A 15,711-nucleotide genomic window follows, 5' to 3' on the forward strand; every position below is an offset into this window, starting at 1 on the left:
TTGCCCTCAGCTGGCAGGCATCTATGGAAGGGCTGCTGTGCCGAAAGCCGTTGACTAGAAGCCTCCTCTGGCAAAGGAGGCTCATTAAACTAACAGGTATGCCATATTGGGGTACTTATGAAAACAGAGAGAAATGCTTCTGAAAAACTCCCCGGGAGTATCTGAAGTCTCAAACAAGACTGTTCCCCTGGAAAAGTCTGCACATGACACACTCCAGTCAGGTATGAGATGAGTTCAGATATCTCACAGGGCAGGGCCTGCTTCCAGAAATAGGACTGTGTGTCCTGACACAGCTGTAGAAATGAAACCATCGCTCTTCACTAACCAGCTCAGGTACCGCATGCTGACATGGAAACACAGGTGCAATGATGGCCAAGCAGACCCGTTTTTGTAAATGGGTCTCCCAGAGTATAGGCCAAGAAGAGTGTTTGGAATCATTTCCCCTAGAAAGCATTCAATTCCAAACTCTCAGAACTTTCCCTAAATAAATATTTGAAAAGCCATCTTTCTTGGAGAAACGCTCCTGGTAATGTGCGCTAATAGCAATGAGCCACAGCAGCTCCAGGGCCTTCTCGAAGGGCACTCAGAGATCTTTTACATATGGCTCACTTGATTCAGAGAGGCCCAGGGCCTCCCTTGAGGTCACACAGTGAATTAGTGGTTGACTTGTGTTCTGGATTCATCTACTGGACCTTCTCTTTCATCCTTGGACCATTTCCCATGTTATTAAGAGTGCTCACTGACACTACTTTCCATGAGTCCCACAGAAACCCTGGAGATAGGCAGAACAGGTTTTGTCATCTTGTTTGCTTTTAAAAGCCAGGAAGCTGACGCTCAGGGTGGTCAGCGCACGCCCCAACGTCCCACAGTTAGCCAGAAGTCGAGCTGCCGGGCTGCCCCGGGCACGCCACCACACCGCCCCCTCCTGCTCATCTCCACTGTAAATGGCCTCATTCTCTAGCGTGTCTTGCAGGACCAACTTCTACTCCAGACATCATTTCTATACTCTTGTCCTTCTGGAAAACCTCTTCAAGTTCTCTAACTTCTTCAAAACTGCCATCTTTTAAACCTTGGACTCTGACAGGAGTAAAGGAAGAGACAGAACTGCCAGGGGCCTTTTCACGTTCCTTCTCCCATGTCTCAGGACCCACAGACCTTTGCCAGGTGACCTTGTGTGGCTCCACTTACTACCCATCCAGCCTCTGGATCAAGGCTTTTGTGTAACAAAGGAAAGTAATGACATTTCCAAGCACTTGTTACGTGGGTTTTCAGGTGTCAGAAGAATGAAGTGTATTCTGGGTGACTAGGTGACACCCACGGGCAGATTTTGACAGAGGGAAGCTGCCTATCCCAGAGGACACGGAAGCCAAGGCTGCCACTCGATGGGATGCTGTTGGGCGCTGCTTCTCAACCTCTAGCATATGCCGGTATCACCTGGGAATCCTGTTAAAATGCAGACTCTGACTTGACATGTCTGGGGTGCATGCTGAGACTCTGTCCGTCTACTGGCGATGCCCACGATGCCGGCCCACAGATAAACTTTGGGGAGCAAGGCTGAAGAAGACCTTAATTATCCTTCACTGAAGTTCTTTGGCTACAGTGTGGCAAGACTGATCAGTCTGGGTCACACCTCATGAAAATAAAAGTTGTCATAAAAACCCAAACTTCAGCTGGTGGCCTAATGACCTCAGGTCAAATGGAGAACAAAGAGAGGATGTGGACAATCTCTTCACATGATGTCCACAGCTTACAGAAGCCCTGTAGCATCTTACAATCAACTTAATCTCAAATGAGGGACGGGCACCGATCGTCAAGCAAATATTTGGTGCTTAAGAGAGGCTTGGTGAATCACATACAGTAAAAAGAACCTGATATTTTATTAGCCCTTCTTTTTGGAAAGCACTTAAAAACAAACAAAAGCTTTAAAAGCACATGGAGGTCCATCACCTCATCTGACTTTTATACTAACCCTTTGACTTGGAGAGGGTGGAAAAGGACATTTTAAGGCTCAGGGAAGTGTGAAGGTTTGCACAATGTGGCAAAGCCACTGAGGACTGAGTCCTCGGTGTCTAACTGACATTCACCACCTCCTCTCGAGCCACGTTGGGATGTCTATGATGATAGCAACCAACACCCAGCTTCTGCCCTTTGTGAAAGTAGGCACTGTCCTGTCTCTTCCTGAATACTTTCTCTGCATGTAAAAGGTACAGGGTACGGTAATTGATATGGTCCAGTCATTAACTCAAGGATCCACAGTACTGGATGGATATTGACATAGCTAATACCTTCCTTGGTCTCAGGTCGTATCCAAATCAGAGGATAATCATCATCATAGCCTTCGCATTGAGACAAAGTTAACATCTAGTACAAACTGAAGTTGTCCCCGAGAGGTAAGGATAGTTTGGTCCCTTACTCATAGTGTGTGGGATGAGGGACAAAGGCAAGATAAACATTTATCCTATTAGCTAAGATTCAATTTCTCCCTGGTTGAAATGGATTCCCTATATTTAAATCAAACATTTCAGGTAGTTGAGATGTAAACCATTTTTCTGGGGGGTGTCGTGTGGCATGTGAATCCTCAGGGGCAGTAGAGACCACTGATATTCATTGTAGGGATTTGTCCTTTACTTTGAAGGCTGTTGACCCTCAGATTTTTTTCCTTTAGGTATAGATTTTTCTTTCCCTGGCCCCATTTTCTAACTGTATACAGCTTTATGTATCTCTTTCTCTGAACCTATGCTGTCCACTATGATAGCCCATAACACTTGAGATGTGGCCAGTATGAAATGTGCTGTAAGTGTAAAAATACTTACACTTTTGAAATACTGGATTTCAAAAACTTAGCACAAAATATAGAATGCAAACTATTATCATTCATAATTACTATATTGATTATATACTATTATATCAATTAGTAATTTTATCAGTAGTTTATTACTATTTTAGATATGTTGGGTTAAATAAAAGATGTTGTTCAAATTAATTTCATTCATTCCATTGTACTACCAGAAAAGTTTAAATTACATACATGACTCATGTTATATGTCTCCTGGGCAGTGCTGCTCTGCACCCTCTCCCTACTTATTTAAGCCTAAAAGTAGACAAAGTTCTAACAAGGACCTCATCCGGGGTTAAGAATAAAGGGAGTATTATCTTACGCCAAGTACATTTCAGACTCTTGGAGATGCGCCCCAGTTTTTCACGTTTAGAAAAACAGCCATCAGCCCAATAGACACACACACACACACACACACACATACACACACACAGGCATTCCCCACACCCCCATCCGTAAGCAGGAGTTAGTTACTGATCCAGAAACTGCTTTTCTTCCATATTTGCACACGCACTCACACACTGCCCCCTGCCTTGGTCTGGAGGGCTCACTTTATTCTCCCAGAGTGAGCAATCCTGCATGGACCTGTGCTCTGTTTCCCTTCTATCTGCAGTGCACAGAAGTGCCCCAGGAATCTGACCCTGGCCTCCCTGGGGCTATTAATCCCTCTGGATCTACAGAACACCTGGCACTAACACGGGAGTTAGCAAGCATTCTCTTCCAGCTTTGGGTATGTGCCCAAGCCCTGAAGCCCCAAATAAACTGTCCGCAGGGTACAGAACAGCAGAAAGTCCTGGAGATGTGAACGAGAGTAAGGAATCCAACCTCAGTGTGGCCTTACCCCCCTGGAAGCATCTCAGGCCCCTTCTGCCCTCCTAATACCCCTGAGTGGCTCAGAGACGGCATTCCTCAATTCACCACACACACCTATCTTCTCACCTGCCCAGACCCCACCCCACCTCTCTTTCTGGTGACCCACACTGGCCTCCCAGGAGGAGACCTGACTGGGTATGAGGAAATCTGGGTTCCAGGCTATGACAATAACTTGCTATATTTTGAGCAAAACGCTTAGTGTCTTTGAATTTCAAGTTCTTAGTAAAATAAGAGGATTGGACATGATTTACATAAACATTCTTCTTGGCTCTAAGTTTCTAACATAAGAGTACATGCATCCTGCGAATTGAGAACCAGGGCTGGGCAGGGCTGACCTGCCTTAAGAACAGATGCACCCCACTCAAGGCCCACTGAGGACTGGGTGGAGGGCTTGTGACTGCAGCCTCCAGATGTACATGGAGAGCTTCCTTCTGGCAGCATGGGAGGTGAGGGGTTGCCCTGGACGGCGGTAGATTTGCAGCTCCCAGAACACCACAGGCAACCTGGGCCTGAGGTGTCAGAGGCCTGAATGCTTTGGGCTTCTGGTTTTCAGTTCTAGAAAACCCCCATAGGACCCTCAAAATGGGACCCCACCAAGTTCTCCTTGAGTTTATTAAGAAAAATATCCCAGCTTAGGGGTGCCTGGGTGGCTCAGTCAGTTGAGCGTTGGACTTTGGCTCAGGTCATGATCTGACCGTTCATGAGTTCGAGCCCTGTGTCAGGCTCTGTGCTGACAGCTCAGAGCCTGGAGCCTGCTTCTGTTTCTGTGTTTCCCTCTCTCTCTGCCCCTCCCCTGCTCACGCTCTGTCTCTCTCTCAAAGATAAACATTAAAAAAAATAAAAAAAGAAAAGAAAAATACCCCAGCTTAAACATAAAACAATCAACCGGTTCAACTATTTACCACCTAAACACAACCCTCTTGGAGACTACTCCACAGAGAACACATTACTTCATTGTAATCTGAATCTGATTACAACACTAAACCCAGACACTCAGCCTTGTCTTCATGGTCTGTAATGTGGTCTCTCTCCTAAAGTGATCTGAGGAGTAATAGCGAATGTGTATCCGAAGATGAAGAAATCAAAAGCTTTCCAAGAGGATGCCTTCATATTCCAGGTACGAGACAGCAGGGAGAAGCACTAACTTAGAGTGCAAATTCTCAATTTTCTAAACTCTGGGTTTGTTCACACAAAGTAGAAGGATTCTTCCATTTTCTACCTTCCTCTCTTCCCCCACCTCCATCTTCCTCTCTTAGGTGGAATGGGAGGAGGAGGATAAAGCAAACTTTTGTTCCTTTTCCCTGTGGCCTGGTATCATCCAACAGGTATTTATTGAGTCGCAGTGACATACTCTGTGCGGGGCGTGATCATCTCCATGCTATCTCATTTCATACTCTTAACAAGGCGGTCAACATTTACCTCATCTTACAAAACTAAGACCCAACATGCCTGAGTTGGTAACTGAGGAACCAGGACGTACACCCCGGTCTCTCAGACACCAAGTCCTGTGCATTCTACGACACCCTGATTCTCTGCACTTGTGCTCTGCCTGAGGGACACATCAGAATAGCTGGAGAGGTCAGTGATCAAGGAGGTACTCCTTGAGGAGGTACCTCAGGAGGTACTGTGTAGCTACACAGGCATGAGGGTTGCTATGGATACCTACCATCTCTCCTAACACCTTTTTAGGGGTGGACTCTTCAACTTTGGGTCTTAGTTCCCTACCTTCAGGTGTTGAGATAACACCTGATTATTTTTATAACTGTGGCCAATGCCTCTCCCCTTCCTGTAAATTGTTAAAAACCCTCTGTACATATTTAGAGATTTCCCTTCTGAGTGAGTAAAAGGAAAATGTTTCCAATTTTAGTTGGGTATCTTACCACTTTTTATTTCCTTTTTGTTCTCGTAAATTGCACTACATGCTTTCCCTTCTATTTCTAATTTCCATGTTCAGAGCAGGCCTAGGTCTTTGTTCTGATCTTTCTGGGAATGCAGCTAGCTTCCATGGATTCCGAGGGAATCCGCCAAAGCATCTTTCTGCCATCAGCTGAGTAGCTCTCTTTCCTCTCCTTTCTCCAAGGCTGTTCCTGTGCTTCTCAGATGCTTTGAGGATCCACACGGCTTTCCTGAATGCTGCTTTTACTGTTGACTGGCTTCCTTCTCTTTGGGACCCAAACAAATATCACAGAAACTTTGTCACTTTTCTCAGCCCTCAGTTTTCTCATCTCATCATAAAAGGAGAACAGATGGGGGGCTCTTAGCCTGGGCGGGGGGCGGGGGGGGGGGGCACGGACTCCCAGGGAGCCTTCGGACAACTCAGGTGTGGATCTCCTGAAACTTGATGCAAAACTGTGTGTGCTCACTCCCCTCGTCCCCAAACTACTGTCCCAGAGTCCTCAGCTGACCTCGGATTCTCAAAGGTTCTGTGACCCAGAAAAGGTTAAGAGTCACTGGAGTAGATGATCTGTAAAGGTTCTTTTTAATTCAGAAATTCTATGAGGATCTCTCACACCAATTGTAGGAACTCTTAAAAACCACAGCTGGATGCCAGTCAGCAAACAGCGTCTCTATCTTGGGAAGGCTCAATAAATATTTGATGATGCTAATGACAGATTTCCAAGATGCTCTTCTCTTTCACTGTCTTGATCACCCCAAACCTCCTTGGCCAAAATGATGCCCGATAAAATCCAAGAATTTGGTTGATGATTCTGAACTCTTGGGCATTTTCTTTGTATCTATGTCATTGTCTGCCCCCCCCCCCCCCCCCCCCCGCCAAAGGGAAAACCTTTTCATTTTTCAGTTGTGAACATCTGCAGGTCTATAATAAACCCCCTCCTTAAAATTTTGGATTTGTTCTTTTTTTCCCTTTCATTTATACAGGAGTTTTAGCTAATCATAGAATATCAGTGCCAAAAACAACTTCAGTTCTCTTGTCTAAATCTTTTGTTTATGGATAAGGAAGCTCCCAGAGAAGGGAAGTGATTCATCCAAAGACACACAGCAGGCCAACAGCAGAGCTGGCCCAGAGCCCGGGGATCCCGACTTTCGACACAGCGCTCTCCTTTCTAGATTGGGGCTCTCCTAAACACCCCCTGCACTTCATCCACACCTTCTGCTGTCCAGAGAACACACACCTAATAACGAGCAACTGACTCAATGTGATTTCAGCTTGGGAGTCTACAAAGGAGTGAAAAGCCAAACCTTACACAAGTGTTCACACATCCGCACGGCTGGGGGGCAGCAGGGGTGGGGCTGGACAGGTGACTCAGGGGAAGGAAGCAGCAATGCAGGGACTTAGCACCAAACAGGGAAGTCTGACAACTGATTCACAAGGGGCACGTCACAGTGAGGAAGGGGACCGGACACAGTGTTAGGAGGTGCGGATGAAAACCTACGTGCTATACAGGAGCCCCTCCAAGCTCTGCTCCCGGCCCCTTCCCCAGAACCCCCTTCTATGTACCTGTGGACACACTAAGCCTCACCCAAAGCTCCCAAAGCTCCATACCCCTGTTTACGTTCCCACCTGTGGGTCTTGGCTGGGCCTCGAATGACACCCTCTTGCTGTTTGCCTATTATAAACCTCCCTGTGTTTTAAGCCCCAGATGAAATGCCACATTTCTTACAAAGTCTATCAGACTGGCACCTTCCCTCTCCAGTTGCTTACTATTTCTCCTCATCTTGAATTTTTAAGGTGAACTACTTGACTCTCCTTTCCTGTCTGCATCATAATTATTTGTGAACATGTCTTATCCCCCACCAATGGAGATCCTACATTCCTTTCACTGGAGTCAGTCACTTGTTAATCTTTTCTTTCACTCAACAAATATTTATTGAATGCCTTCCACATATCAGGAACCATGATCCCTGACCTTAGGGCGCTAACACTCTAATGGTGACACAGACAAGCAAAGGTAAGAATACAACAGAGCTGAGAAGTGCCCCCTAAAGTCTGGTGCAGGGGCTATGGAAGCAGAAAGTCAGAGCACTTAATCCAGTTTTACAGGGGCTGGGAGAAGTTGTTAGGAACGATTTCCTGGAAGAAGTAACATCTAAGTGGAGAAGTGAAGGACAGGTGGGAATTATCCACACAAACAAGCAGGAAGGTTTTGGAAGGTGAAGCTGGCTTGCTGTCTAAATGGCCAGATCACATGAGGCCTTGAAAGCCTGTGAAGGAGGACACTTTCCTGAGAGCAACGGGAAGCACTTGATGACGGTTATCCCTCTCTGTTTCCTGCAGCATTAGCAAAGTGCCCGGAACATCCTAGATACTTGAGTGAAAGAATAAATGATCATAGCATTTCGGAATGTCTTTTCACTTAAGTTACTCAGCTAAACCCCCTCACTTATTGGCCACATACTCAACCAAGCTTCCTAACAACTATAATAAAAGTGAACTTTTGGTTCAGTTCCCCAAGGAGAACAGCGACTGACAATTTTCCTGATCACACACTGGCCTGCAATGCATTTATCCCAGTAAGTGACACAGCCTGAGGCCACAGCAAGCTGGCAGGCCACCAAAGGACAGTTGTCCCTGAAGTCCTTTCCATCTTTAGCTCTGTCATGCAAAGAGGGCCTCAAGGGGCAGGGAGCTTCTGCAGGTTCCCCTTTCCCGAGTGGCTGGCTCCGGGTCCCAGTCATATGAGGGGAAAGCACAGGGGTTGGGTGGGAGGTGTGTGGGCAGGAGCCCTTTTCACACAACTCCTCCAACTCTCAGAGGGACCAAGGCCAGGGCCCGGGGCTGTGCACACCTGTGGGGAAGGGGCTGGCCCTAGAAGAGCAGGAGGAAGGGAGGGGACAGGAAGTGGTACACTTGGGGTCTGGAGGCCCACCAAGAAAGGAAAACCAATTTTCAACAGGCCTGTCTTTCCATGTTGCCAGCTACCACCCCCAACTCCCATCCTCCATTAGGAAGTGGGAAGTATGCATCCCTAAACTCGCCCAGAGCCCCGGCACTACGTGCACTTCCTGGACGCGCTGAGTCCCGGAATTGGGCTGTGCTGGTGACTCAGGCTGACAACAACAAGGTCTCTAGGCACTGTGGGCTGACTTAGAACGTTTACAGAATTGTTACCGTGTCAGAGACATTAAATTCTTCCCAACTAGTCCCTTCACTATCTCTCCCTAACCAACTACTCTTTCCTTAACAGGACACACCCTTTCTCCCTCCTAGAACACACATTCCAGAAGCCCCTGCTCTACCAGGCAAGGCCTTCCCCGGGTGTTGCTATTTTCCCTGGGCCCCATGCTCAGAGGTGGAAAAACAATCTACTTTATGGAGCTTTCCCACGTACCAGGCACCTCACTTACCTCATCTAATCCTTACAACTACCCTATGAGGGAGGGACTACTTTCGCTCCTGCTTCGCACATGAGAAAACAGTGGCTCGCTGGCGAGAGGCTAAGCCTGATTATTCATCACTATTCCACACTGCTCTTCCTGTGGCAAGATCTTCCACTCCTAACCATCAGACTGGAGCTGGAGGTCTGGCCTGGTCTGTGTCTCAGGCCTCTGTCCTCCTGTGGCCTCTGAGCCTACCTCTGTTACTGCGGTCATGATGCGGCTGTGTCTGCCAATCTCACTGGAACACGGATTCCTCAGAGCAGGAAGGCACTGACCCCTGAACCCTGCCCTAGTACAGGATGGTGTCTACAGGTCTCGAATAAATATTTGTTGAGTGAATAAATGAAACTTTAGAGAAAAACTAGGGTGGCGGGTCTGAGGATCAAGCATGGTCTACTGTGGGCACTGTACATGGTAAATAATAAATGGGACTTAAGAATTCCATCTGATACTAAAGGCATTCTAGAATGTTCTCAATTCCAGAAGCAGCTCTAGACCACCCAAAATGGATAGCTGACCGCATTCTGTTCCCACCCCATGCACTTGGTGCTTCACACTCATTACTTCATGGAACCCTCTCAGCCACACTAGGAGGTAGAGCATCATCTCCATTTTATAGGTGAGGCTCAGAGAGGGCAAGGGACTCCCAGGCATAGACGGTAAGAGGTGAATGGGCATTCAACCCCAGCTACTTTGGAGAAGTTGTCCAAAGTCTTTGACTTCTGGGGTATTGAACAGCATAGCCAAAACTAGAATCGTGCTCTAATTGCCAAGTTTACCCCCAGCCCCACCCTCCCTCCCATTTTTCAGCCCTCAAACACCCTAAGGCCACTGTGGTCCTTGAAATCTTTGCAGCTGACCCAGAGAGAAACTGGGCCAGTCCCATAAAAACCTGGTGTGTCCGTTCAAGGACTCTATATCTGCCTCCCAGGGCCCCTGCTCTGGTCCCCAGAACCAAAACGCACTTGTGCACCAGGACACAAAAGCCCTGTGCTCCCACACAAACACGAGACAGGACGCAGACCTGACGCAGCTGAGCACTGGCAGAGCGCCATGGGTTATGGAAACAAAGTGCGTCTCACACAAAACCAAACCACACGGAGCCAAACTGAAGCCTGGTGTTCTCAGCTGTGTTAGAGCAAATCGAGGAAAGTCTCCAAGGCCTGAAGGGGCGTGAGGAAGGTCTTCCTTCTCACGGGCTTTTGCACCGGGCCCAGAGGCGCCCAAGATGGGAGCAACTTCTAAGTCACCTCAAGAGGCCAGAGTGCAGACCGTCCTTCGCCTCCAACTGTCCCCAGCCTGACACCTTAGTCGATGACGCCTGCGTTCCCTCCTGGGTAATATTTTTGCTCCCAAGGCAAGCACAGGGCTCTCACCGGCATCCACTGGGCCGCGGGTGAGACGTCCAGCCCCCCTTGCACCTGAGACGCCAAGGCACACACGGTCATGCTGCAGGCCTACCTGGCTCACAGCACTCCCAGCAGCCCTCCTCTCAGCCTGCTCGCCACCTCTACGCGGCTCTGTCTGCTCAGCCTCCCTTCCCGGAAAAGGGCTACCCAGGGGCTTGCTGGGCCGGCTCTCCTCGGGGACGTGGAGATCTGAGAGTCTCTGTTCCGCGCTCAGGCACCTGACCACGTCTGAAGGTCGCAAGCAGCTCTTCTTAGAGATCTTGGGTGCTCCAGGGCATCTGTCACCTGCCTCCCGCTCTGCTCTCCTCTCACACTGTCCACGCTCTTCTCGCCTCAGCTGCCGCTTACCCTGGCTGCTAAAGGCGTCGCTGAGCTCGGAGATGACCCTATCAGAGCTCCCCGGCAGCGGCCGTGAGAAGCTTTCCGGGCGGACACCTGAGGGTGGCACGTGGATACCACTGTCCCCGTTGATGTGCAGGGAGGCCGGGGCACCGGGCACCAGGGAGGAGGCTTTGTGGGGGGGAGGCAGGGCCAGTGGGGACGTCAGGGAGCGTGGGGTGGAACGATCTGCCCAGCTCGAACGGGGCAGGCTGAGAGACAGGGAGGGCCCGGGCCTTGCCCACGAGGCGAGGTGGTCAGTGTTGTAGATAGACGTCTCCGGCAGAGGAGGCAAAGGTGGGGTCAGGGCCAGAGACCGCCTGCCTGGGACCCCTACAGTCAGCGAAATCCATTCAGAGGTGACGGCGTGCATCTCAGGGGACAGGGCTCGGTGGGGGTGGGGCAGAGATGAGGGGGCCGGCATGAGGAGTTGGCTGTGACCGGGGGACTTGAAAAGAAAAGGAGAGAGAGGAGAAACAAAGGAAAGAAGCAAAAGGTACAAGTGTCAGCATAAAGAAGAAAGGAAAACAATCACAAGGGATATACAAAAGAGGAATGAAATGGAGAGGATGAGGACACTCTGGTGTCCCCCCAATGAAATCGTTTGGTGCGACTGGAGAGAAAGCAGAATGTGGGTGCACGCGTGTGTGTGCATGGTGTGTGCAGGTAGTGGAGGAGAGGTGAAGCGAGTGGTATGGACGTGGGAGAAAGGGGCCTGTCAGGGCACTTACAGATGGTGCTGGCCCGGTTTGCAGAGTCAGACTTTCAAAGGGACACATTCAAAGCTTCCCACCCCACCCCGCACCGCCCCACCCCTTCTACAACTGACCCACAACACCACAACGGGCAAAAAAGGTGCTCTGCCACTTCTTTGGGCTTTTATTCTCTCCAGAGTTCTCAGCAAAGAGCCTTCCAGAGAGGAGGATGAGTAGTGGAGTTGTCTCATTCTATAGTTGTGCTTGGCTACACCCCAGTGAAAAATCTCGCCGAGCTCCTCGTATTATCACAAAGCAGAATGGCCTGTGCCAACCCCACACCCTCTCTCCACGAGATCTCAGGATATGGATCTCGTCGTGCAGAAAGCCCTGGGTCAGCCCGTCTCATTCTTTCTGCCAAGAACCATCCCTGGGGTCAGTGACGGGCAGGTGGAAGAGGAGGAAATAATGAGAGGATGACAGAAAAGAGGCACCATCCAATTGTCATCCCGGGTCCAGTCACGCCTCTGCCACCCTCCTTACAACTGACCACGGTGGGTGTGGTCAGTGTCCTCCACAGGAAGTCACTCTACCTTGCCTCTTCTGAACCCAAGGCCCTCATTCTTTCTTGGCTTTGGGAAAGTAGGGATGGATTTGGAACACTTCATGTTTTTTAAAACAAGTTTGTTCATAACGTTTAGGGATGCAAACATCTTATTACGCCTATAAACCTACTTCCTTTCAGCCCAGTGTAGCGATGCTATATGTTCCTTTCCCAGCCTGGTTCTTGCTTGCAAAGAATACTCTGGATCTAGTCTTTATGTCTGAGGATGAGAACATGCAATTCTCTCTTTGAATCTTTATCTTCTGCAGGCCAGCCTTGGCCAGTAAGATGATGAAGAGAAGCATGCTGGGTCATGGTATGTATGGGACACTGGTGGTCCCCAGACAGCCAGCTTCACCCAGGGTAGGATGCTCCCATACAGAGTTTTGGGCCAACTGATAAAGACTCTTATGTCTCTTGCCCCAATCACCTTACTCTCAGGGCAATCACCTTAAGCTCTTTCTTTTCTCCCAAATAAGCATGCTCCCTCCAAGTTCTTGAAAAATGTCATTTGTATGCATGGAAACAAACCCTGGTGTGTGTTCTCTGCATTACTGCACATGGTTCTTAATCACAGCGTGGAAGAACCACCCCGGGAGGCTGTGTGCCATCGGCACTGTATCTGTCATGAGTGTGAAAACCAGTGACGAGAGGCTTAGGTACCTGAGGGCTCGCGGTGGCACTACGACTTGGGGAGGAGGAGAAAGGCAGGTCGATGTAATCCACGGGGTTTTTCACCAGTGGCCGCTTGATCACATCCACATAGGTGATGGGGAAGATGCCTTGCCGGGACGTCCCTGGGATCCTCCCTTCGTACCAGTTCTCGTCCACCTGTCGGAGCAGTGCAATCCTCTCACCCTGTAAGACACGGCAAGGCAAGGGTCCTTGTCCCAGCATGCCTTGGCATGCCTGAGGCCCCCGCCTGCACCCTGGGCCATGCTTCATCAGTTATCACAGACTTTGTTCAGAGAAACCTTCCTTGCTAGACCCGGACGAAACCAGGATCATCGAGATGGGGATGCTTAACAGCAGGAGAGCTACCTGGAGGCTGGGAAGTCAAGCTCGGTCTTGAAACATTTCAGATTCATTCCCCCAAGCGAATAGCCAAACGTATGATTTTTGCCTCATTTAACACAAAATCGATACCCAACTTTCTCTAAGGCAAAGGTTTTGGAGGGTTATCTTTTTCCTTCCTTTTTATAACTTTAATTTCCCCTGTATCATTATAGAAAAGTTAAAACACAAACATTAAGCAGAACATAATTGTTGCCCATAAAATGATCACTCAGGGAAAACCACTGTTCATATTTTGATAGATGATGTATTTCAGAGATTTAATTCCATGCATGTGAATTCGACTTGCACATATTTTTTGCTGTTATTACAAAAATGGAGTCTGCGCTGTATTTCCCTTTTCCAACCTTCTACATACAGTAAACCTCCTTTCTCAAGGAATAGAATTCTACATTTTTAATGGTTTTGCAGCAGCAGCTGAAGGGCCCACTGCAGGCTATCCTGTTGTACACACATGACGACCTAATTACTGGTTCCCCCATATTGGGCATTTAGGCTGCTTCCAGTGCCTCTCTTTTCCATAAGGCAGCTCATCTCTTTTGTTGTTACTGCTTTGTTTGTTTGTTTGTTTGTTTGATTTTTTAAGTACACTTGAAGCCCAGCACAGAGCCCAATGCAGGGCTTGAACTCACAAGTATGGGATTAAGACCTGAGCTGAGACCAAGAGTCAGACGCTTCAGTGGCAGAGACATCCAGGCACCCTTAGTTCATCTTTTTCTAAGGCGTGTGTTGATTTCCCTCTATACTCAATAAAATCAGTAACTAGCAACTGTAGCAATCCAGAGAGTTCTGACACGTGCAGAGAGCATCTAATCCTTGGGAAAGACGGCATCCATGCATAGCTTACTTGTCTGAAAATGAGCGCGCCGAGCTCCTCGACGGCAGTGAGAACCCCGCCATCTCCTATTCATTGAGCACTGACCAGCTGCTGTGTGCCTCTCCGGGGGCTTCACAGAGCCTTTTAAAACAGCTACAGAAGAGGCCCCTCTATGTTCATTCTACATATGAGCAAATGGCAGCTTGGAAAGATTCTTTAACTCCCCAAAAGTTGCACGGCTGATAACCCGTTAACTTTTGGCTTCAAAGTATTTCAAACTTCTCTTGGTGTCAAAGGACTTGCTCTTCTCTATGAGGGCGATGTTAATATAGTGTGAAACCTAGTCACCAACACTTACCATGTCATTCGGCACTCAATAAATATTGATTGAAGAGGTCTAAGATTCCAGAAATACTGCCGTTAGTCAATGAACTTAATGTAATTAACCCGTGACAGAGACTGGGGCTTATTTTTTAAATTCCTCGCCTCAGAAAATTCTCCAGTTGCCTTTAATGCAATCCTTGATGGGGCACATCTCCTAGGCATAGCGATGGCACCACCAGGCTATATTTGGCTGTGACGCCACTTCCCCACCAAAACCCGGCCATCCAACAGAGCCCCAGAGCCGAGAGGAGAGGGCGCCTACCTTTCTGAAGGACATTTCTACTTGTGTATCACCATTAAAGTTGAACTTAGCAATGGCTTCTCCATATTCCAAAACCTGCACTGGTGCCAACTTCTTGGGCTGAGCCTTCTCAGCAGGAGGAAGAAGCTGAGAAAGGGAGAGAGGCAGAGAAGAAGGAAAAGAGCAGAAAGCAGGGGGAGGAGAGGAAGGGAGGAAACAAAACACAAGGTCTTGGTAAATAAGTGGTGGTTTGGGGACGACGGGGCTCTTCCCCGGAAAGAGGAGCTACAGTACCTCGATGTAGGTGCGCGGGAAGATCCCCACCCGGCCGTGATGCTCTCCTTCGTACCAGTTCTGATCAATCTGCTTATAGATGTAAACAATGTCCCCCTTCTGCAGAGGAAGCTCCCTGTCGACAGAGGGTCATGGCATTTTAGCAGATGTTTCAAAATGTGGAAGATGAAGACACTCCAGTTTTTAGCAAAAGGAGACTTCGAGTGAGGTCAAAGGAGACAGATGATAGAAGAGGGGGCTCCATATTTGGAAGTGAGAACCCCACTCTTTGGGAAATTACATCTCTTTTGGCATCTTTCCAGTTTTCTGTGGGACGGATGTAAACTTTTTTTTTTTTTTAAGATTTTATTTTTAAGTAAATCTCTACCCCCAACGTGAGGCTCGAACTCATAACTCCGAGATCAAGAGTTGCATGCTCTACCGACTGAACCAGCCAGGCACACTGAAAGGTTTTTTGAATTAAGAAAAAAAAGGACTTCAATCTTGTTCCATTTGCATCAAACCAACAGCGTGGGAAGAAAGTCTCTGACTGCAGTTTGGAGGGGGGTGCCTACTCTGCAGTGTGCCAGGAAGTCCCACGGTTATGCGACGGGTGCTGGCTCAACAACGAGGGCACATCTGGAAGACTTTACACAAAGTCAGCAGTGTGCTGAATGCAGGAACAAGGCAGACTTTGTGGGTCTCGCACTGGTAGACAAGATTCTAATCCTGAGGAGGCCCGTGAAGGGGACCTGGGGCATTTGTCTCCGTAAGAAAGAATGTCTTT

The 15,711-nt window shown here is 48.5% G+C and overlaps 1 protein-coding gene across 50 annotated transcripts in view; it reads right to left on the reverse strand.

Annotated features, from left to right (window-relative positions):
• Positions 1 to 15,711, reverse strand: part of SORBS1 (sorbin and SH3 domain containing 1) — a 230,003-nt gene that overhangs the window by 10,393 nt on the left and 203,899 nt on the right. For 29 of the 50 annotated variants that reach the window (XM_053207941.1, XM_053207939.1, XM_053207938.1 and 26 more), the window contains 3 exons: positions 14,946 to 15,060; positions 14,673 to 14,798; positions 12,799 to 12,993 (listed from right to left, as the gene is read on the reverse strand). In XM_053207941.1, coding sequence (XP_053063916.1) covers positions 12,799 to 12,993; positions 14,673 to 14,798; positions 14,946 to 15,060 — 436 coding nt within the window. Of the gene's footprint in view, positions 1 to 10,510; positions 11,285 to 12,798; positions 12,994 to 14,672; positions 14,799 to 14,945; positions 15,061 to 15,711 lie in introns of all 50 variants that reach the window. The other 21 variants (XM_053207922.1, XM_053207918.1, XM_053207919.1 and 18 more) reach the window with 1 other exon arrangement.

Source organism: Acinonyx jubatus, chromosome D2 (genome assembly GCF_027475565.1).
Source record: "Acinonyx jubatus isolate Ajub_Pintada_27869175 chromosome D2, VMU_Ajub_asm_v1.0, whole genome shotgun sequence".
Classification (NCBI taxonomy): Eukaryota; Metazoa; Chordata; class Mammalia; order Carnivora; family Felidae; genus Acinonyx; species Acinonyx jubatus.